This window comes from Salvelinus alpinus, chromosome 27 (assembly GCF_045679555.1).
Source record: "Salvelinus alpinus chromosome 27, SLU_Salpinus.1, whole genome shotgun sequence".
Classification (NCBI taxonomy): Eukaryota; Metazoa; Chordata; class Actinopteri; order Salmoniformes; family Salmonidae; genus Salvelinus; species Salvelinus alpinus.
Genome location: NC_092112.1, coordinates 28,110,071 through 28,135,006, shown reverse-complemented (window position 1 = coordinate 28,135,006; position 24,936 = coordinate 28,110,071). Strand labels below are relative to the sequence as shown.

General features: G+C 42.5%; 1 protein-coding gene across 1 annotated transcript; it reads right to left on the bottom strand.

Moving 5' to 3' along the window:
- Window positions 1-2,243: 2,243 nt before the first annotated feature.
- Window positions 2,244-4,657, bottom strand: LOC139556294 (12-(S)-hydroxy-5,8,10,14-eicosatetraenoic acid receptor-like). Its single transcript, XM_071370104.1, has one exon. It carries the CDS (start codon window positions 4,445-4,447, stop codon window positions 3,434-3,436), a length of 1,014 nt encoding a protein of 337 aa, XP_071226205.1. The 5' UTR covers window positions 4,448-4,657; the 3' UTR covers window positions 2,244-3,433.
- Between the last annotated feature and the right edge of the window lie 20,279 nt (window positions 4,658-24,936).

Sequence of the window (24,936 nt, the reverse complement as noted above, 5' to 3'; positions counted from 1 at the left end):
ATATTGTGTGTAGATTGATAAGGATTTTTTTTTTTATCCATTTCAGAATAAGGCTGTAAAGTAACAAAATGTGGAAAAAGGGAAGGGGTCTGAATACTTTCCGAATGCACTATATAGGCTATATGAAATGCATGCTCGGAGAAGTACAGAGCATACATTTCTAAGAAAATGTACTTCCTTCCAGAGTCTTTAGCGCTGCTGGGATAGTGTAAATAAAACTAGGCTGCATTATACACTACAATGGATATTCCAACCCTGAGCCCCACCCTGTTCTGCTCAAAACCTTTTGTGCTGCATAATCAATGGCTTCTTCCACAAAATAATTTTGGATTGGGTCTAGTCCCAAAACAGTCTGTGGTGTGCATGCGGACTAGCCTATGTGTTTTATTCAGTTTGAGAAGGAGAGCGTGAAGATGAGAAGGAGGACCAGAGGTCAACTTTGATAGCTTGCTATTACTATAATTGATTTGAATTATGCATTATACTTTTCCATTATGCATTTATCAGAGTTATTGACCTCACAATTAAACAGATTATAGTCATTTACATTGTGGTGCTGAACTTGAAGCGGCAGCACAATCATTCGGAAATGGACAGCTCATGGTGCTGAAAGTAGGCAACTTCGAGTAGCCATAATTAATTTAATCCGTCTTCATTTTAATTCGACTTTACAAACAGACTTTGTGTTGGACCCTATTTCTTAGTATTTAAGAAAAAAGAGGTAGGCCTACCTGTTTGACAGACGAACGTAGACTATAGACTGCTATCCATACATTTGTCGGCCAATTCCTCCACCCACCATGCACTCTAAGTAGCCTGGCTCTGTGTCAATGCAGGGTTGTTAAGTTAAACCAGGACTTGAATTGAGGGGGTATGATAAGGTATGCCATAGGCCTACTTTTTATTAACAGAAAATGGCAAAAAGCATAGGCTTACCCCTTGTTATCTTAAGATTTTTAAGAAAATAAAACGGATCTGATTACAGTGCCTTCAGAAAGTCTTCACACCCCTTGACTTTTTCCATATTTTGTTGTGTTACAGCCTGAATTTCAAATATTTTTTGTCACTTGTCTACACACAATACCCCATAATGTCAAAGTGGGATTCTGTTTTTCAAATGTTTTACTAATTAATAAAAAATGAAAATCTGAAATGTTTAATACTTTACCTTGTCATAACAGCTAACATATCTTGTCATAATACATGATACATGACATACCTGTCATAATACAGTCATAACACTGTCATGACCCATATATTTACACCTGTTGTAAATTTATTACAATATTTTATGGCTGGTTATGACACCTACAAGGGTGTCAAAACCCACAAAACCTACCACACAAGGCAAAACATTCCATTACACCATAGCCTACTTGTCAACAGTATAGTTATGTTATATAACATTTTCAGAAATTGACCATGTTATATTATCATTGTAATTGTGCACACATTGATGTCACACATGCACGTACCCCAATGCTCTGTTGCTGATGACTGGAATGAATACAGGAGCAGGTTTCAGGAGCAGGACAAGCCACCGTCTGTTTGACTGATGACTGACATGAGGGCATATACGTGACAGGCCAGATATATGATAATGACGGTCATAATGCTTCATGACAGTGTCATAAAGTCTATTTTCTACAAGTTATTTAAAATATTACGAAAAAATTAACATGACTGTATATACAATTCATTACAACCAGGCAAGTGCACAGATAAGGCTCTACTTGTGCCCCTTTGCCCTTCCAGACTCCAAAGTGCCCTTTTCAAAAAGTTGTGTGTCTTGATTGTTGACCATCAGCATTGGTGAGCAAAGGCGGGCCCACATATCCAGATTAGTCACTTGTTTCAGTTCCTTCAGTTTGGCCTGGCAAAAAGTTTATCATCCATATAAAATATAATTTTGCAATCTACTGAATCATCTTTCCCAGAACATTAGGCTACCTGGCGATTTGATGATTTTCATATTTCAGATAGGCCTAGTTTGGGTGGCTACTGGCTATATGTCTAAAATAGGCAGATGTAATATTATGGGATGAAGATGTAACATATTCTGGGGAATTTATTATGATGTTTGTGAGGAAGAACAGGGCTACTTGGCTGGCAATGAGCACTTTAGAGGCCGGCTGCCCTCCAATGTGATGACGCGGTGCAGACATAACATGCTTTCCATCCGCTCCTTCAACTTCTGCTACAAGTTGGCTGTATGATTTTGCTTGCTCTGGGCAACAGAGAAGTGACATGATCAAATCAAGTTTTATTTGTCACATGCACCGAATACAACAGGTGTAGACCTTACCGTGAAATGCTTACTTACGAGCTCTTAACCAAGAAATAGAGTTAATCAAATATTTACTAAATAAACAAACGTTTAAAAAAAATCAAACCAATCAAAAGTAATACAAGAAATGTACATAACAATAACATACATAGCAAGAAATGTACATAACAATAAATGTACATAGCTATATACAGATATATCCATAGTTGATATTGACCGCTAACATGAATGTCTTTCAGCTCCAAATGCAGGTGTAAAACGTAGTTTATTTCTGTAGCATATCTTGAGTTTTGAAATTGCATCACCGTGTGCACATGCACATTTGCGTGAACAGGGTTTCCTGTTTTCTACCACTCTGTTTTGGTGATCGCAGGTCAAAAGGTTTGAAAACCACTTGGATACATGATAATGGCAACAAATGGATTTGGGTTAGGTATAGTAATGGTAGGCTACAGAATTTCTAACAATATTTTATTTTGACTGGAATTGTGTTGGTCATTGTTAATAAGTGCAGCATTTAGTCCAGTTCAAAATAGTTTTGCCAAATACTCATCAGATTGGTCTGCTTTCTTCTGCTCTTGTAGTAATTGCTCAATGAGTCTTGTGGGTGCCTTTTTTTTACAGTGGTAGGTTTTGTGCGTTTTGACACCCTCATATAGGTTTCATAACCAGCCATAAAATAACGCAATATATGTGACAACAGGTTTAAATATATTGGTCATGACAGTGTTATGACCCTATTAGGACAGTTTATGACAAGTTATGTCAGCTGTTATGACATATTATGACATGATTAAGACTGTGCCATTACGTGTTATGACGCTGGGTGTCAAGTAAAGTGTTAACCTGAAATGTCTTGAGTCAATAAGTATTCAACCCCTGACATAATAAGATGAATGGACGAATGGCTAGAGAGACAGCGATAAAAACAACAGAAAATACACATTTCTGGGAGCATAACTCGAGAAGATGATTTATTTGACCCAGACAATTAGTAACAACACAGTCATTATGAGCTGTTTAACATGCTGATGGTAACAGAAACACGTAATGAATCACAGTCTGGTTTGGCAAACTAACACGAATGTCCCACCATGAGAACAGTCGTATAGTCAGTAATATAACAGTCATTTCTATGTCCTCTTTTTACCTACTATGCAACAATATATTGTTGTTGCGTTTTGGGCTTGAGTTGTTTCCTATTGAGATTGTGCTCTCAGCTATTTCTGCATTTTCGCTCAGTAGACAGCGGCAATAAGTTGTCAGGTAGAGGCTTTTGAACTTAGTGCTGCTTAAGCAGTACACAATTGGGTCCACTACACAATCCATGTAGGATAAAACCATGAGACCGTCAAAGACTTGAACAACTATAGCTTCTGCTTTGGGTAAATTCTCAACTCTCACAATCAACAGAACCATTCTAGCTATGGTACAAGGCAGGAAACAGAAAGAAAAGACCAGCATTACTGAGGTGACCAGAAACACTGCTCGGCGCAGCTTGGTACTATCCCCTACGGTCTTCTTTTTTAGTCTGTTAACAATGCGGACCGTGCAGTAGACCAACACAAAGAAAGGGATGAGAATCTGGGTGAAAAACACAACCTCTCTCAGAGTGTCAGTGACATCCTCGACTAGAGTGTCATCTTCACGCCCATAACTATTACAGCACTCAAAGGACTTCAGCATGGTGGGGATAGTCAGGGGGAGCAGCAGTAGCCAGATGAGGAAAGAGATATGAGGAGACTTTTTTAAAGCCTTGGCAAAGTTCTTTTTCCCAGGATGAACCACATTGAAGTAGCGATCAAGTGAAATCACAGTCAGGAAGGCGATACTGGCTCCTCGGTTCAGAAACAGCATGAAGAGCATGGCTTTGCAGGTCACTCCCTCTGTACTCCGACGATTCCCGTTAAGAAAATGATACGCCTTTACTGGCAAACATATAATCAGAAGAACGTCAGCCAAGACGAGATTGAACAGGAAAATGTTGTTGGTTTTAGATTTCCAGAACTTCAGCTTGAAGATGAATAGATAAAGCACTGAGAGGTTGAGCGGCAGAGCCAGGGTGAATTCCATGATCATCACAGAGGCGTAAAATGTGTACAGTGGTAGATTCTCTGCTGTGCAGTTATCACTCGGATGGCCGTTCTCCATAGTTTTCATTATCGAAAGCTTTCCTCTGTACAGTCAGACTCTGTCCAAATCCTTAATGAGAAGGAAAAACAGTCCTCCAAAGTACTCAGCTCCTAAGATTTCCTTACTTTACATGAAAAGCAGGTCTGTTTGATGGTAGTCAAGCAAGGTCCTAATCTGTATGCAGACTTGGTGAAACTGAAGGACTGCATTTCAGTCTGGAAGTAATTCCCCCCAGCACGCAGACAGCATAGCACTCAGTTCAGACTTGTTGGTTAAGCACCTCCCATGCCTGAGTAGGCGAGTCACCACAGATCAAATAAATAAGCAGCTAAATCCCACTAGAGATTCAGGACATAGTCGAAAACATTGCATTGTGAAGAAGCGGACCGAGGGCTTCTCACACTAAATCTTCTTCTTGAAAAGGCAGAAGATTTCATGAAAAGTTAGTTTTTCATTATAATAAATAGAGCAAGTTAAACAGGCACATAATGAACGGAGTAAAAGAGGATCAAGTTAAAAACCAGGAGCAAGCCAATGTGCAAACTGCTCCTAGTTACCTCTTCCTCTGATCAACTAACACTAGACTTTAAAGTAACTGTCCAGTGTTTCCAGAAGTCTATGAAATGTGACCTATAATTAAGTACTATCTGAGTGGAATAGTTTTCCTTCCAATTTTTTTAAATTTAGTATGTTAAAAAGCAGCTTTTCTGTGGTTTGAATGGTGTGTGTAACATGTACGCTGGGAGTAGGGAAGCAAGTTCAGGGAGTGTACTTAATAAATAAATGAACATAGTACAATAACAATAAACAAGAGTAGCGTACAGACATGAAACAATGGAACAGAAACAATAACACCTAGGAAGAGAACCAAAGGGAGCGATATATATAGGGAAGGTAATCAGGCAGGTGATGGAGTCCAGGTGAGTTTGATGAGGCACTGTTGCGCGTAACGATGGTGACAGGTGCGCGTAATAACGAGCAGCCTGGTGACCTCCAGCGCCGGAGAGGGACTCTATGTGACAGTGTGGGAATACCCCAATAACAGAATGGTGTGGGCGTATACCCGTCATTAAAAATAAAAAAATATATATGGCCAATCAGTAGACCACTGATTGGCCAGCTCAGCCAATGAGCCAACATGACATCATGTTCTATGACGAAATGGCAAGCAATTTTGAAATGGTCTTTTTGAGATAGTTTTGAGTTGTTGTTTTTTCTCTCAAATGTATGCTTTGGCCACAAATACGAATATAGTATGAGTCAACAACATTATTTGGGTGTGAGTTAACAGAATATTAACTTTTAAATGTGACATTTAGGACTTAATGAGGGGTTTGGCCTATTACCACATACAACATCCTATTGCCTCTTCTAAACCCAAACATACATACTGTAGCTTGAAACAATTAATACATTGTGGGGGAAATAAGCTTTGGATATTGTAGGGAATATGTAATGAAAAATAAAAACAAAAATATATGTTTTACGTGAGATGTATTGGTCTGAAGTAAATAAATTCACGAGCACCACAATGCCTACTCCAACCATGCTCTACCAAGGCTTTCCAGCACACAGCTTTGACCTACTACAGTAGCTATGTTGGTCTATTGTATTTCAAACAATGTGTATGCAGTTGCTAGGGTTCAAACCTTCTCAAACAGCCTAATTCATACTCGTAGAGGAGGTGCTCCCACAACAATGTGATTTGTTAAAGTATTGGATCCCATGCCACTACCTTTTCAAGCTTTTTTAAATGATATGAAAGCAAGCTTTGCTCTTATGTTTACAAGGCCACCATTCTTGATTGAGCGAGTGGTTTTGTCTTGTAGTAAGGTGGTGCCTGCCTGTATTTCCTTAAACCTTAGCAATAGATGTCATTGAGAAAATATATATATTTCATAACATATTCTTTGGGGTCAGTAGATGCCCAACATAACAGGTGGTGGTGTGTTGGACACAGTCGCTCATATATTGAGGTCTATAAAGCCTGTCTCCATTCCTGATTTCTGGAACCATTAGCTTATCTGTGTAATGTTGACATAAGCTCAGAAACACTTGTTTTGCAAACATGGTCCTGTTTTATCAATTGGTGTGCTGATCAATGGGCAGTTCATTACCCCTGTCAAATGACTGTGTAGCTTAAAGTTGTGTGTATTTGTATTTAGTTTTGCAATAAAGATGGTGACGCTACAATAATACACATTTACAATAGGCCTACATTTAAAAATACATACAGTCTATAAACTGTACATATTCATTATTTTAATAGCATGACACAGTAAAGTCCATTATTCCTCTGAAGAGTATGAATTAGGCTGTTTGAGATGTTTTGAACCCTAAGCAACCTGCATACACATAGCTGGAAGTACAATAGACCAACATAGCTACTGTATTAGGTCAAAGCTGTGTGGTGTAAAACCTTGGTAGAGCATGGGTGGAGTCATTGTGGTACTTATAGGAATGTATTTTATTTTTCGGCTTCAGACCAATGCCTCCTTCTTACTTAAAACATGTTTTCTTATTTTTAATTTCCATGGTTTTTACACAGGAAGGTGATTTTCTGTTAAAGGTGCATTATACAACATTTCCACATGCAAAGCCAGATTTTCTTTTAGCAACGAAGTCTGCCATTGGCAGTGCTATTGTTGTTGTAACGGTAGTCTTCGTTCTCCTCGTCTGAGGAGTAAGAATGGTCGGACCAAGATGCAGCGTGGTGAGTATTCATATTTATTACGAATACTTTCAAGAACGAACAAAACAATAAACTAAACAAAAATAACCGAAGACGCTACAGTCCCGAAAATGTGAACACAGAACACAGGAACACACGAACAGGAACAATCACCCACAACCCACAATACAAAACAGGCTACCTAAATATGGTTCCCAATCAGAGACAATGACTAACACCTGCCTCTGATTGAGAACCATATCAGGCCAAACGACAAACCCAACATAGAAACACAAAACATAGATAACCCACCCAACTCACGCCCTGACCATACTAAAACAAAGAAAATACAAAAGAACTATGGTCAGAACGTGACAGTACCCCCCCCCCCCCCCCCCCCCCAAGGTGCGGACTCCGGCCGCAAAACCTGAACCTATAGGGGAGGGCCTGGGTGGGCATCTGTCCGCGGTGGCGGCTCTGGAGCTGGACGTGGACCCCACTCCACCATTGTCTTAGTCCGCTTCAGTAGCGTCCTTTGAGCGGCGACCCTCGCCACCAACCTTGGCCTGGGAACCCACGGGACTGAGGGACACCTCTGGACTGAAGGACGCCTCTGGACTGAGGGGCAGCTCCGGACTGAGGGGCAGCTCTGGACTGAGGGGTAGCTCAGGACTGAGGGGTAGCTCAGGACTGAAAGGCAGCTCCGGACTGAGGGGCAGCTCAGGACTGAGGGGCAGCTCAGGACTGAGGGGTAGCTCAGGACTGAGGGGTAGCTCAGGACTGAAAGGCAACTCTGGACTGAAGTGCAGCTCCGGACTGAAGAGCAGCTCCAGACTGACAGGCGGCTTTGGCAGCTCCTGACTGGCGGACGGCTCTGGCGGCTCCTGACTGGCGGGCGGCTCTGGCGGCTCCTGACTGGCGGGCGGCTCTGGCGGCTCTGGCGGCTCCTGACTGGCGGGCGGCTCCTGACTGGCGGGCGGCTCTGGTGGCTCCTGACTGACGGACGGCTCTAGCGGCTCAGGACAGACGGGCGGCTCTGACGGCTCAGGACAGAAGGGCGGCTCTGACGGCTCTGGACAGACGGGCAGCTCAGGCGGCGCTGGACAGACGGGCAGCTCAGGCGGCGCTGGACAGACGGGCAGCTCAGGCGGCGCTGGACAGACGGGCAGCTCAGGCGGCGCTGGACAGACGGGCAGCTCAGGCGGCGCTGGACAGACGGGAGACTCAGGCCTGCTGAGGCGCACAGTAGGCCTGGTGCGTGGTGCCGGAACTGGTGGTACCGGGCTGGGAACACGCACCTCAGGGCGAGTGCGGGGTGCTGGAACTGGAGGCCTGGTACGTGGCGTCGCCACCGAAGGGCTGGTGCATGGGGCTTCCACAGGAGGGCTGGTTCTTGGAGAAGGCACCGGATAGACCGGACCGTGGAGGCGCACTACAGGTCTCGAGCACCGAGCCTGCCCAACCCTACCTGGCTGAATGCTCACCGTAGCCATGCCAGTGCGGCGAGGTGGAATAAGCCGCACTGGGCTATGTACACATACAGGAGACACCATGCGTAGGGCTGGTGCCATGTACCCCGGCCCGAGGAGACGCACTGGAGACCAGATGCGTAGAGCCGGTTTCATGGCACCTGGCTCGATGCCCAATCTAGCCCGGCCGATACGAGGTGCTGCTATGTACCGCACCGGGCTATGCACACGTACTGGATACACCGTGCGCTCTTCCGCATAACACGGTGTCTGCCCGTACGCTCGCTCTCCACGGTAAGCACGGGGAGGTGGCTCAGGTCTCCTACCTGGCTAGCCACACTCCCCGTGTGCCCCCTCCAATAAATTTTTGGGGCTGCCTCTCTGGCTTCCATCCGCGCTTTCTTGATCTCCGTGCCAACTCCATTCGCCAGTATCCCTCCTCGCACTGCTCCAGAGAATCCCAGGCGGGCTCCGGCACTCTCCCTGGGTCGACCTACCACCTTTCTATTTCGTCCCAAGTTGTATAGTCCAGATCTCGCTGCTGCTGCTGCTGCTGCCCGTTACCACGCTGCTTGGTCCTGTTGTGGTGGGTGATTCTGTAACGGTAGTCTTCGTTCTCCTCGTCTGAGGAGTAAGAATGGTCGGACCAAGATGCAGCGTGGTGAGTATTCATATTTATTACGAATACTTTCAAGAACGAACAAAACAATAAACTAAACAAAAATAACCGAAGACGCTACAGTCCCGAAAATGTGAACACAGAACACACGAACAGGAACAATCATCCACAACCCACAATACAAAACAGGCTACCTAAATATGGTTCCCAATCAGAGACAATGACTAACACCTGCCTCTGATTGAGAACCATATCAGGCCAAACGACAAACCCAACATAGAAACACAAAACATAGATAACCCACCCAACTCATGCCCTGACCATACTAAAACAAAGAAAATACAAAAGAACTATGGTCAGAACGTGACAATTGTAACCTTTAATTTGGCCTCTGCCAAAAGATCTGGGCCTCACAGGGATACTTTGGGATTTTGGCAATGCCCTTGATCTACTTCCCCAGAGTTGCTCGACCAAGTTAGATAGAACTCTGAGATTCGGTTGAAAAGATGTTAGCCTTGTCAGAAATGTTACAAAAAGGTAGCACATCATTGGTTCTTAATGGACAGAAATGTGCACGTGACTGCAATAAATTATACATTTAATAAAAACTGTTGCATCTACAAATTTAGTCAATCTGAAATGTTTTAATTCCAATGGTCACTTTATGGACGCTATAGTCTCATTTTAATCCGACATCTAGAATTTGAGCTAGGTAGGCGCAGAAAATACTTAGAAAACGAAATTGCTAACCAGCCTGTTAAATGTGTTCATCGACATTGGTGTCATATTGGCTTAGATTTGATGGTAGGGAGATTTGAATTTAACATTGAGTTTTAACCTCTACCGCTTCTCTCTCCCGGATCCGGGATCCTCCTCATCAAAAAGGCTGACTAGCATAGCCTAGCCTAACGGGACAGGGATATCATATAATATAATTTCATGAAATCACAAGTCCAATACAGCAAATGAAAGATAAACATCTTGTGAATCCAGCCATCATTTCCGATTTTTTAAATGTTTTACAGCGAAAACACAATATGTATTTATATTAGCTAACCACAATAGCCAAACACACAACGACATGTTTTCACCATGTTTCCACCGCATAGGTAGCTTTCACAAAACCCAGAAATAGAGATAAAATTAATCACTAACCTTGAACAACTTCATCAGATGACAGTCTTATAACATCATGTTATACAATACATTTATGCTTTGTTCGAAAATGTGCATATTTATAGCTACAAATTCTGGTTTTACATTGCAGCCACCATCACAAATAGCACCAAAGCAGCCAGAATAATTACAGAGAGCAACGTGAAATACATAAATACTCATCATAAAACATTTATGAAAAATACATGGTGTACAGCAAATGAAAGATAAACATCTTGTGAATCCAGCCAATATTTCCGATTTTTTAAGTGTTTTACAGCGAAAACACAATATAGAATTATATTAGCTTACCACAATAGCCAAACACACAAAAACATTTATTCACCGCCAACATAGCTTTCACAAAAACCAGCAATAGATATAAAATTAATCACTAACCTTTGGACAACTTCATCAGATGACAGTCTTATAACATCATGTTATACAATACATTTATGTTTTGTTCGAAAATGTGCATATTTAGAGCTGCAAATCGTGGTTATACATTGTGAATACGTAGCAACAATTCACCAAAATCTCCAGAGATATTTTGAACAGTCACCTAATCTAATCAAATAACTCATCATAAACTTTACTAAAAAATACATGTTGTACAGCAAATGAAAGATACACTGGCTCTACCTCAGGGTCTCTTCCTCTGGTGGTGCGGTTCCTGAAAGGCATGTGTCGACTCGGACCAGGGTCTTGGCCTATTGGACTGACCTGGGACCTGGCATTGGTCCTGGACGCTATGTGTGAGCCTCCATTTGAACCATTGGAGTCTGTGGAACTGAAGGTCCTTTCCTACAAGACTGCCTTGCTCATGGCCTTTGCGTCGGCCAAGCGCGTTGGATCTCCACAAGCTATCAGTAAACCCTTTCTGTTTGGAGTTTGAAGCCTTGCGACTCCAAAGTGAGGTTACATCTTAATGCAGTTGCTCCCAAGGTTATGCCTATGTCTTACAGGTCTCTTGCTTTCCAGCTTTCCTTTTCTCACCTCCTCTGTTTGCTTCCAGTGAACAATGGCGGTTGCATGGCCTGTGTTTGTGAGAAAGGTGTGGTTGCTTCTTTAGCAGTATTCAGGGGCATAATGATTGGTGATATCTGTGCTGCAGTGAGTTGAGGTTCCCCACATACCTTTGTGAGGTTTTATTGCTTGGATGTAACTGCTCCCAGATTTCGCATTTATCCGAGTTACCACAGTTTCCCTGTGGGTTAGAGCCATGGGCTGCCATGGTTCGTCGATGAGGTGGCGTGCAAAAGTACATTATCAAGTCATTATCAATTCGATGTTAGGCAGCGTTTTGTCTGGGTTATCACAGTTCCCCTGTGGGTTTGAGCCTTGGCTACCCTGTTGGGCGACTGTGCACAGAGTGCGCATTATCAGGGTTATCAGTTTCCTGTAGGTTTGAGCCTTGGGCTGCCGTGGCAGTGAGCGAGTACACAGTTTCCAGGTTGCTTAAGGTGAGTTTGAGCCTCTGGCTGCCGGTTCATCAACTCTGGTAAATGCGATGCAGCGAGCGTATGAGCTTTACCATGTCACGACAGGTGTTCTGTTGTTTTGGACTTGCAGTTACTTGTACGAGTTCTGACATTTCAGACTCGTAAGGTAAGTGTTGTTCTTGGAACTGTGGGATCTATAGATTGCAGTGGCAGCATGTCAGTGCGCATAGCCAAGTTGGAGCAGGTTCTGGCTCCCTATATTTGGCTCTGATCGTCGTGTGTGACCCTCGTGGAGCTAAGTGATGAGGTTGTGTCACAGAATCACACGTATGCTACTATGAGGTGTCTTTTCCATAAACGAACTGAGGTGAAGGAGCCGCAATGCAGCTGTTTGATAGTGCCCCTACACAGCAGTCTCCTATCTCTGAGTAGCTTTAACAGTGACAAGGACGAGGATAACCCTAAATCTCAGTGCCACCAGCAGCCCACCCTTCCGTCTTCCCCAAGGCTTGGACACAAGGACTAGAACCTAGACCTGTCCGATGGTGACTACGCCATCGATGCCTCCAGCGAGTCTGGGGATTGCTTGGCCTCTGGACCTTGTCCCACCCAAGAAACCACCATCCACCCCCACCACCACCACCCCTCTAGCTCCAGCAGCGACTTTGACACAGAGCTCAAGGACATAGACTGGCACAAGACAGGACCACGTCCATTGTAACCACAGTCTGCAAGGAAAACAAGCACAGAGTCAGCCCTGCCACTGGGGAGCAGCAGAAGGGGAACAGACATGAAGTCAAAACGTCCCTCCTCTGCCGAACTCAAATCCAGCATGGTCCCTAATGTAACTACCAGAACTAAAGAGTCTGTGAAGGACAGACATCACCAGGGATCCAAGTGGGTGAGTGTACTGTTTATTTTGGCTAAACTCACTATGTAATTTAACTACTATGATGAAGTATACGGACATGAATCATGAACTCATGTAGCTTTATCAGTGTACATGCTACATGACATGTTATTCTTTTAAGAGGCCTTCTATCTATCTATTTGGGCTCCAGAGTGGCGCAGCGGACTAAGGCACTGCATCTCGGTGCAAGAGGCATCAAATCAAATCATAATCAAATCAAATGTATTTATATAGCCCTTCTTACATCAGCTGGTATCTCAAAGTGCTGTACAGAAACCCAGCCTAAAACCCCAAACAGCAAGCAATGCAGGTGTAGAAGCACGGTGGCTAGGACAAACTCCATAGAAAGGCCAAAATCTTGGAAGAAACCTAGAGAGGAACCAGGCTATGAGGGGTGGCCAGTCCTCTTCTGGCTGTGCCGGGTGGAGATTATAACAGAACATGGCCAAGATGTTCAAATGTTCATAAATGACCAGCATGGTTAAATAATAACAATCACAGTAGTTGTCGAGGGTGCAACAAGTCAGCACCTCAGGAGTAAATGTCAGTTGGCTTTTCATAGCCGATCATTAAGAGTATCTCTACCGCTCCTGCTGTCTCTAGAGAGTTGAAAACAGCAGGTCTGAGACAGGTAGCACGTCCGGTGAACAGGTTAGGGTTCCATAGCCACAGGCAGAACAGTTGACACTTTTATTTCACCTTTATTTAACCAGGTACCCAAGTTGAGAACAAGTTCTTATTTACAATTGCGACCTGGCCAAGATAAAGCAAAGCAGTTTGACACATAAAACAACACAGAGTTACACATGGAGTAAAACAAACATACAGTCAATAATACAGTAGAAAAATAAGTCTATATACAATGTGAGCAAATGAGGTGAGATAAGGGAGGTAAAGGCAAAAAAAGGCCATGGTGGCGAAGTAAATACAATATAGCAAGTAAAACACTGGAATAGTAGTTTTGCAGTGGAAGAATGTGCAAAGTAGAGATAGAAATAATGGGGTGCAAAGGAGCAAAATAAATAAATCAATAAATACAGTAGGGTGAGAGGTAGATTATTTGGGCTAAATTATAGATGGGCTATGTACAGGTGCAGTAATCTGTGAGCTGCTCTGACAGCTGGTGCTTAAAGCCAGTTTCAGAGATTTTTGTAGTTCGTTCCAGTCATTGGCAGCAGAGACCTGGAAGGAGAGGCGGCCAAAGGAAGAATTGGTTTTAGGGGTGACCAGAGAGATATACCTGCTGGAGCGCATGCTACAGGTGGGTGCTGCTATGGTGACCAGCGAGCTGAGATAAGGCGGGACTTTACCTAGCAGGGTCTTGTAGATGAACTGGAGCCAGTGGGTTTGGCGACGAGTATGAAGCGAGTGCCAGCCAACGAGAGCGTACAGGTCGCAATGGTGGGTAGTATATGGGGTTTTGGTGACAAAACGGATGGCACTGTGATAGACTGCATCCAATTTATTGAGTAGGGTATTAGAGGCTATTTTGTAAATGACATCGCCGAAGTCGAGGATCGGTAGGATGGTCAGTTTTACAAGGGTATGTTTGGCAGCATGAGTGAAGGATACTTTGTTGCGAAATAGGAAGCCAATTCTAGATTTATCTTTGGATTGGAGATGTTTGATGTGAGTCTGGAAGGAGAGTTTACAGTCTAACCAGACACCTAGGTATTTGTAGTTGTCCACATATTCTAAGTCAGAACCGTCCAGAGTAGTGATATTGGACGGGCGGGCAGGTGCAGGCAGCGATCGGTTGAAGAGCATGCATTTAGTTTTACTTGTATTTAAGAGCAATTGGAGGCCACGGAAGGAGAGTTGTATGGCATTGAAGCTCGTCTGGAGGGTTGTTAACACAGTGTCCAAAGAAGGGCCAGAAGTATACAGAATGGTGTCGTCTGCGTAGAGGTGGATCAGAGACTCACCAGCAGCAAGAGCGACATCATTGATGTATACAGAGAAGAGAGTCGGTCCAAGAATTGAACCCTGTGGCACCCCCATAGAGACTGCCAGAGGCCCGGACAACAGGCCCTCTGATTTGACACACTGAACTCTATCAGAGAAGTCGTTTTTGAACCAGGCGAGGCAATCATTTGAGAAACCAAGGCTATCGAGTCTGCCGATGAGGATGTGGTGATTGACAGAGTCGAAAGCCTTGGCCAGGTCAATAAATACGGCTGCACAGCATTGTTTCTTATCGATGGCGGTTAGGATATCGTTTAGGACCTTGAGCGTGGCTGAGGTGCACCCATGACCAGCTCTGAACCCAGATTGCATAGCGGAGAAGGTATGGTGGGATTCGAAATGGTCGGTAATCTGTTTGTTGACTTGGCTTTCGAAGACCTTAGAAAGGCAGGGTAGGATAGATATAGGTCTGTAGCAGTTTGGGTCAAGAGTGTCCCCCCCCTTTGAAGAGGGGGATGACCGCAGCTGCTTTCCAATCTTTGGGAATCTCAGACGACACGAAAGAGAGGTTGAACAGGCTAGTAATAGGGGTTGCAACAATTTCGGCAGATAATTTTAGAAAGAAAGGGTCCAGATTGTCTAGCCCGGCTGATTTGTAGGGGTCCAGATTGTAGGGGTCCCCCCACAGCTCTTTCAGAACATCAGCTGACTGGATTTGGGAGAAGGAGAAATGGGGAAGGCTTGGGCGAGTTGCTGTGGGGGGTGCAGTGCTTTTGACCGGGGTAGGGGTAGCCAGGTGGAAAGCATGGCCAGACGTAGAAAAATGCTTATTGAAATTCTCAATTATAGTTGTTTTATCGGTGGTGACAGTGTTTCCTGTCCTCAGTGCAGTGGGCAGCTGGGAGGAGGTGTTCTTATTCTCCACGGATTTTACAGTGTCCCAGAACTTTTTTGAGTTTGTGTTGCAGGAAGCAAACTTCTGCTTGAAAAAGTTAGCCTTGGCTTTTCTAACTGCCTGTGTATATTGGTTTCTAGCTTCCCTGAAAAGTTGCATGTCACGGGGGCTGTTCGATGCTAATGCAGAACGCCATAGGATGTTTTTGTGTTGGTTAAGGGCAGTCAGATCTGGAGAGAACCAAGGGCTATATCTGTTCCTGGTTCAAAATTTCTTGAATGGGGCATGCTTAGGAAGGCATTTAAAAAAAATAACCAGGCATCCTCTACTGACGGGATGAGATCAATATCCTTCTAGGATACCCTGGCCAGGTCGATTAGAAAGGCCTGCTCGCTGAAGTGTTTCAGGGAGCGTTTGACAGTGATGAGTGGAGGTCGTTTGACCGCTGACCCATTACGGATGCAGGCAATGAGGCAGTGATCACTGAGATCTTGGTTGAAAACAGCAGAGGTGTATTTAGAGAGCAAGTTGGTTAGGATGATATCTATGAGGGTGCCGTGTTTACGGCTTTGGGGTGGTACCTGGTAGGTTCATTGATAATTTGTGTGAGATTGAGGGCATCAAGCTTAGATTGTAGGATGGCTGGGGTGTTAAGCATGTTCCAGTATAGGTCGCCTAGCAGCACGAGCTCTGAAGATAGATGGGGGGCAATCAGTTCACATATGGTGTCCAGAGCACAACTGGGGGCAGAGGGTGGTCTATAGCAGGCGGCAACGGTCAGAGACTTGTTTTTAGAGAGGTGGATTTTTAAAAGTAGAAGTTCAAATTGCTTGGGTACAGACCTGGATAGTAGGTCAGAACTCTGCAGGCTATCTTTGCAGTAGATTGCAACACCGCCCCCTTTGGCTGTTCTATCTTGTCTGAAAATGTTGTAGTTAGGAATGGAGATTTAAGAATTTTTGGTGGTCTTCCCAAGCCAGGATTCAGACACGGCTAGAACATCCGGGTTGGCAGACTGTGCTAAAGCAGTGAATAAAATAAACTTAGGGAGGAGGCTTCTAATGTTAACATGTATGAAACCAAGGCTATTACGGTTACAGAGTCATCAAAAGAGAGTGCCTGGGGAATAGGAGTGGAGCTAGGCACTGCAGGGCCTGGATTCACCTCTACATCACCAGAGGAACAGAGGAGGAGTAGGATAAGGGTACGGCTAAAAGCTATGAGAATTGGTCGTCTAGAACGTCCGGAACAGAGAGTAAAAGGAGGTTTCTGGGGACGATATAATAGCTTCAAGGTATAATGTACAGACAAAGGTATGGTAGGATGTGAATACAGTGGAGGTAAACCTAGGTATTGAGTGATGATGAGAGAGATATTGTCTCTAGAAACATCATTGAAACCAGGTGATGTCATCGCATTTGTGGGTTGTGGAACTGAAAGGTTGGATAAGGTATAATGAGCATGGCTAGAGGCTCTACAGTGAAATAAGCCAATAAACACTAACCAGTCACGGATCCCCATTCGCCCATACGGAAGAATAGGTGTTGAAGAATCAACCATTTCTTCCTAACCTAGACGTGTGTGAGGCTCAGGTAAAGTCATTATGTCAGTCTGATCTTCATAGCCCTTCGTAAATATGTCCGTCAGAATCTCATAAAACCTTGAAGCCTAAAACAAATGACATTTTACAAATTTAGCAGACACTTAGCAGACACTATCCAGAGCAACATACTTTAGTGAGTGCATACATTTTCATACTGGTCCCCCATGGGAATGGAATCCACAACCCTTGCTTTGCATGTGGCATGCTCTACCAACTGAGCCTCACAGGACCTCTGTATGTCGCCCAACTGGTATTAATATGTCATACTTGGTAAGTGTGAATCAGTCAGACGTGTCCCCATTTATGGCTGAAATGAAACGCATCCCCTTTGCTTATTGTGAACTGATGATAACAGTTTATAGCATTACAGAAACTTCCCTACAGCTGTATAAACAAACCCCCACTCATCCCACTCAAACTGTGAACATGAGTCAAATATGCACTGTCTCACTGGGTCTCATCCTGTGTGTGAGTGTATGTTAGTCTGTGGATATGTGTGTGTGTGTGCGTGTGCGTGTGCATGCATGCGCATATGTGTGTGTATGAAGGATCTCAGGAAGCAGATTCAAACTCTTCAGGTGCAGTTCTGTAAGAGGGAGTCCCACTTGTCCCAGGTTTATGGACTGCTGCAGACCCAGGTGGAAGCCCTGACCAGAGAGAATGTGGAGCTTTGTGACAAGCTTGGTGCTCCTAAGCGGTGCTCCTACGCAACACTACCAAATGGCAGGGAGCAGTGATTGTGTCAGAAGACACAATCACTGCCTCTTACAGAGGCAGAGAGCACTGTAAGAAGACACATACTGTACCTGAGTAATAACCCAATCAAATCAAGCTTTATTTATACAGCACATTTCAGATATGGAATGCAACGCAATGTGCTTTACAGGAAAAAACTAATAAAAAACTATGAAAATAAAAGCTGAAATACTTACTACACTTCAAACATAACATAAAAAAATAAGAATGACAAACTGAACGACTGAAAAGCACTCTAAGGAAAAGCAGAGCAAAAAAGGTGTGTATTAAGATCTCTTTTAAATATGTCCACAGTTTCGGCCCCCCTCAGGTTCTCTGGCAGGCTATTCCAGAGGCTGGGAGCATAATAACTAAAGGCTGCCTCTCCATGCCTCTTGGTCCTAGGCTTTGGGATAGTTAAAAGGCCAGTGCCAGAGGACCCGAGGGACCTACTGGGTATTAAAATCATGTCTGACTTAAAAACCAATAGAAGAATCTTAAAATGAATTCTAAAAATCACAGGCTACTAGTGCAGAGACCTTAAAACTGGTGTAATATGTGCTCTGTCTGGTCTTGGTCAATACCGGTGCTGCAGCATTCTGTATGTTTTGCAGTTGACCAATGGCTTTCTTGGGTAGACAAGACATTACAGTAGTCAAGCCTGCTTGTAATAAAGGCATGGATGAGTTTCTCTGTATCAACCTGAGAGAGAAATGGCCGCACCGTGGCAATGTTTCTCAGGTGGTAAAAAGCTATTTTGGTCGTATTTCTAATCTGTCATTCAAAATTTTGTTCAGAATCTAAATTAACACCTAGGTTTTTTACCTGGTGTTTAATCTGTATTGCCTGTGGATTCAAATGTGCGTCTAGATTCTCTCTCTAGAGAGAATAGCGTTGGCACATAAAAAAATACAGCTGTTTGAAAAACAATTTCTCAAGAAATTTGCTTAAGAATGAAGGTTGGAGATAATTGGACAATAATTGCTAAGAGCTGAAGAATCTAGAAAACTTTTCTTCAGAAGGGGTTTCACCACAGGAGTTTTTAGTGCAGTGGGGAAAGTGCCTGTGAACAGGGAGTTATAAACAATAGCTTGCACTTCTTCAGATATGCAATTAAAAACTGTTTTGAAGAAGGTGGTAGGGATAGGATCGAGAAGGCAGATAGAAGGCTTAAGTTGTGATATCATTTTCCTGAGCATGTCTGTGTTAACTTCATTGGGATAGGGGGCAGTATTTTCACGTCCGGATGAGAAGTTTCTGCCTGTTTCTCAGACCCAGAAGCTAGGATATGCATATAATAGTAGATTTGGATAAAAAACACTCCAAAGTGTCTAAAACTGTTAAAATTATGTCTGTGAGTATAACAGAACTTATTTGGCAGGCGAAACCCCGAGGACAAACCACCCAGGAAAAAACAAAATTGAGGTCACTGTGTTTTCAATTGTTTTCTATGGGAAACTATATTTATGAGGAACCTGGTTGCAGTTCCTATGGCTTCCACTAGATGTCAACAGTTTTTAGAAATTGGTTGATGTTTTTCTTTTGAGAAATTAAGAAGTAGGGCTGTTCATTGTGAGTGTCAAGCCAAGTGGACTTTTCTGTGTGGCGCACGTGAACTGGAGCTCGCTCCACGTTGTTTTTATCCGCTATTGAACACAGTATATTCCGTCTTAAATTGTATTGATTATTTATGTTTTAGGATATCTAAGGTTGGATTAGGAAAGTTGTTTGAAATGTTTGGACCAAGTTTACAGGTAACTTATTAGATACTTTGTAGTCATGTTGGGCGAGTTGGAACCGGTGTATTTCTGAATCAAACGCGCCAAATAAATGGACATTTTGGGGTAGGGGGTGCTGTTTTCACTTTGTAAAAAATCGTTCCCAAATTAAACTGCCTCGTACTCAATTCTTGCTCGTACAATATGCATATTATTATTACTATTGGATAGAAAACACTCTCAAGTTTCTAAAACCGTTTGAATTATATCTGTGAGTAAAACAGAACTCATTTTGCAGCAAACTTCCTGTTAGGAAGTGAAAAATCTGAAATCGAGGCTCTGTTCCAGGGCCTTCCTATTCATTTGCTTGAAATCTATGGATATACATGCACTTCATACGCCTTCCACTAGATGTCAACAGGCAGTGAGAGGTGAAATGGGGTGTATAGCTTGATCTGAGGTCAAACGAGAGCTCTTGGAATGACATGACCCCAATTTCCTTTGTTCAGCAAGGCGCGGGAAGGACATCAGCATTGGCTTCTGAAAAGCTTTCGTTATAGACGGCTAATATCTCCGGCTTTGATTTTATTTGATAAATGTGATAATATCATCGTAAAGTATGTTTTTTCAATATAGTTTTATCAGATTATTGAAAGTTTATCGGGAGTTTTGGCTTTTTCCGTTCTCTGCGTTTGGTGACGATGGACAGCTTCGCGCCACTTGGCTAGCTTTGGTTGCTAATTCGACAGGATAAGAGGACATTATAAAACCAAACAACGATTGTTCAGGACAAAGGAGCCCTTGTACAACATTCTGATGGAAGTTCATCAAAAGTAGGAACTATTTATGATGTTATTTCGTATTTCTGTTGAAAATGTTTAGTAATATTTTCCGCCCTGATTTTGGGCGCTGTCTCGCTATAACGTAAGCTGTATGTCGTACTAAAGTTATTTTTAAAAATCTAACACAGCGGTTGCATTAAGAACTAGTGTATCTTTCATTTGCTGTCCAACATGTATTTTTTAGTAAAGTTTATGATAAGTTATTTGGTCAGATTAGGTGAGTGTCAGAAATATATCCGGACATTCTGGGAAAAAGTTGCTACGTTTTCACAATGTATAACCACGGATTTCAGCTCTAAATATGCACATTTTCGAACAAACCATATATGTATTGTGTAATATGATGTTATAGAACTGTCATCTGATGAAGATTGTGAAGGTTAGTGAATAAATTTATATCTTTTGCTGGTTTTTTCGCTATCGCTACCTTTGCGTTGAATGAATGCGGTTGTGTGGTTGGCTATTGTAGTAAGCTAATATAATGCTATATTGTGTTTTCACTGTAAAACACTTAAAAAATCTGAAGTATTGTCTGGATTCACAAGATGTTTGTCTTTCATTTGCTGTACACCATGTATTTTTCATAAATGTTTTATGATGAGTATTTAGGTATTTCACGTTGGTCTCTGTAATTGTTCTAGCTGCTTCGGTGCTATCTGTGATTGTAGCTGCAATGTAAAACTATGATTTATACCTGAAATATGCACATTTTTCGAACAAAACATAGATTTATTGTATAACATGTTATAAGACTGTCATCTGATGAAGTTGTTTCTTGGTTAGTGACTAATTCTATCTCTATTTGGTTGGTTTTGTGCCAGCTACCTGTGCTGTGAAAGAAATGTCTGTGCTTTTTTGTATTTGGTGGTGAGCTAACATAAATATACGTGGTGTTTTCGCTGTAAAACATTTAAAAAATCGGACATGTTGCCTGGATTCACAAGATGTTTATCTTTCATTTGCTGTATTGGACTTGTTAATGTGTGAAAGTTAAATATTTCAACAACAAAAAAATGAATTTCGCGCGCTGCCTTTTCAGTGGAATGTGGGGGGAGCTAGACAGGTTAAAGAAGGAATTTATCAAACAAAAAGACCATTTGTAATGTTTCTGGGACATTTTGGAGTGCCAACAGAAGATCTTCAAATGTAAGGCATGAATTATATCGTTATTTCTGACTTTTGTGTCGCACCTGCCTGGTGCGACACATATGTTTTTCATGTGTTGGTATGCGGGGCGCTGTCCTCAGATAATCTCATGGTTTGCTTTCGCCGTAAAGCCTTTTTGAAATCTGACATGGCGGCTGGATTTACAACAAGTTAAGCTTTATTTTGATGTATTGCACTTGTGATTTTATGAAAGTTAAATATTTATAGTAATTTAATTTGAATTTGGCCCTCTGCAATTTCACCGGATGTTGTCGAGGTGGGACTCGTCCCACTGATCCGAAAGAAGTTAACTAGGGGAAATCAATCCATAGTGCCTTTGAGTGGTAGGCTAGGGCACTGTCATGACGCTAGCCCGTTCAGTGAATTGGCTAGCAGAGATGTGAACAACCCCCCCCCCCCCCCCACAGTTTTACGACCTTACAACCACGTCGTAAATACCACAGAGACTCCTCTCTCCATAACCATGCGGTATAGAGAGAGAGAGTTTCACAGTAAGACAAAGGGATTCTCCCGCCCAATTCTACTACATCCCAGAATTTGATGGTCGGTGGAGAAGCCAGCTACGACCCGGTCCATTTTGTTTCATGTTTGTGACCTCATGAAAGACAATACAGCCACATTACCCTAACTCTGTTCATACAGGTCCCTCGGTTATGAGGCTTGCATCTAATTATTGTATAAAATGAATGAGTAAAGATGAAACTATTTGCGAACTGATGGAATGTGATATTATGATTTGTCCTCACGTTTAAAAGGGCTGATTCTAATGTCAACCATACAGGCCAGGAAACGTGGGAGCTTGCTCTATACGTGAAATGGTCTGAACTCTGAACTATTGATCACCCAAGAAGAAGTGAGTCATAACATACTGCAGCTGGAAAGGTAGCAAATCTAGTATGAGAACACTGACCGACGTGGACCAATCTCCAGAGTGAGATGAACCTCTCAGACCACGTGAACTTCTCACACGACGACCCAGAAGATTCCACAAAGGACAGGATGTCATCGACTGGGCAAACCAGAGCCTCACATCACCAGCTTCACATAAATACAATGCATTGTTTTTCCGAATGAGCGGTTGTTAGTGGCATTTGTATTTATGTGAGAATAGCTTCCCAGGTCCGATAAAGACCAATGTTCCTTAGTCTTCCTCCCAAAACCCCTTCTCTTCTCTCTGAATCTATCGTGTTATAACCAAACTGTTTCTGTTTAGTCCACTAGGGACGGTATAATGTTATTATGTATTGTATATTCTGTAATTGTTCAATTAGTTAGTAAGTAAATAAGTGCGCCAATTGGTGTATGGATGATTTATAATAAAGGCTGGGTTCGTGCAGATAACCAACAATTTACGACATTCAGATGAGATTGACGAAGATAATAATAATTCGTTAATAGAAGACTAATTGATCAGATATTAAAATATCTGAAGAGTTATATTCGGAAAATTATAACTTTGTACTCTGAACATTTTCCGTGGTGCCCTGACTTCCTAGTTAATTAAATTGACATGATTAGTTTAATCAGGTAATGATAATTACAGAGAATTGATTTGATAAAATAACAGTCTTCACCTTTAATGATACTAAAGACACGACAGCACCTATCATCAAACTTCTCATCAGGTCTTGCTTGACTGATACCCAGCCTAATGTTGGTTATCTTTAATCTGAAATATAACGCAAACTCATCACATTTAGATGTGGAGGAAAGTTCACATAGATTTGCAGGGGTAGGATATATAAGGGCATCAATTGTCGAGAAGCGGACTCTCGAATTATTCTGATTATTAGTGATCAAGTTAGAAACATTAGCCCGTCTAGCATTTCAAATGTCTTTGTTATATATGACAAGTTGCACTCTCAGAATATCAGAATGGAACTGCAACTTTGACTTTCTCCATTTTCGCTCTGCCTTTCTGCAATTTCTCTTTAAATGATTCGTTTCCTCACTCATCCAAGGGGTGAGTTGTTTGGATGTGGCCTTTTTCAACTTTAATGGCACCATGGCATCAATGGTTACCCTTAATTTGCTATTAAAGTTATCAACTAAATCATCACAAGAGGAAGGCAGAATTGGTGGTGGAGAATTGTTCATACACTCAATGAAATCAGTTTCTTAATAATCTGTATGACCCTGTGCTATGGGCAACAAGGTAGTAAAAAATACACAGTGTTGATCAGAAAAAGCAGCTTCAGCAATAGAGGATATGTCAGTAGAAAGCCCCTTGGTAATAACTAGGTCCAGAGTATGGCCACGGTTATGTGGGGGCCCAGTAACATGTTGGATAAAGTCCATAGAGCACAAAAGATTAATAAATTCTTTGTCAACAGGAATATTACAATCGGCCAACACAATGATGTATATATGAAGTCGGAAGTTTACACACACCTTAGCCAAATACATTAAAACTCAGTTTTTCACAATTCCTGACATTTAATCCTAGTAAAAATTCCCTGTCTTAGGTCAGTTAGGATCACCACTTTATTTTAAGAATGTGAAATGTCAGAAAAATAGTAGAGAGAATGATTTATTTCAGCTTCTGACCCACATTCCCAGTGGCTTCTTCCTTGCTGAGCGGCCTTTCAGGTTATATTGATATAGGACTAGTTTTACTATGGATATTGATACTTTTGTACCTGTTTCCTCCAGCATCTTCACAAGGTCCTTTGCTGTTGTTCTGGGATTGTATTTGCACTTTTCTCACCGAAGTAAGTTCATCTCTAGGAGTCACAACGCGTCTCCTTCCTGAGCGGTATGATGGCTGCGTGGTCCCATGGTGTTTATACTTTCGTACTATTGTTTGTACAGATGAGCGTGGTACCTTCAGAGGTCTACAATTATTTTTCTGAGGTCTTGGCTGATTTCTTTAGATTTTCCCATGATGTCAAGCAAAGAGGCACTGAGTTTGAAGGTAGACCTTGACATACATCCACAGGTACACCTCCAATTGACTCAAATGATGTCAATGAGCCTATCAGAAGTTTCTAAAGCCATTACATAATTTTCAACTTAGTGTATGTAAACTTCTGACCCACTGGAATTGTGATACAGTGAATTATGAGTGAAATAATCTGTCTGTAAACAATTTTTGGAAAAATGACTTGTGTCATGCACAAAGTAGATGTCCTAACCGACTTTCCAAAACTATAGTTTGTTAACAAGAAATTTGTGGAGTGGTTGAGAAACAAGTTTTAATGACTCCAACCTAAGTGTATTTAAACTTCCGATTTCACCTTTATATCCGGCGGTGTGGTAGGACGGCCCAGAAAAATGTTAAAGACTCCAACCATCCAAGCCATAGACTATTCTCTCTGCTTTCGCACGGCAAGTCGTACCAGTGCTTGAAGTCTGGCACCAACTGGTACCAACAGTAAGGCCGCTC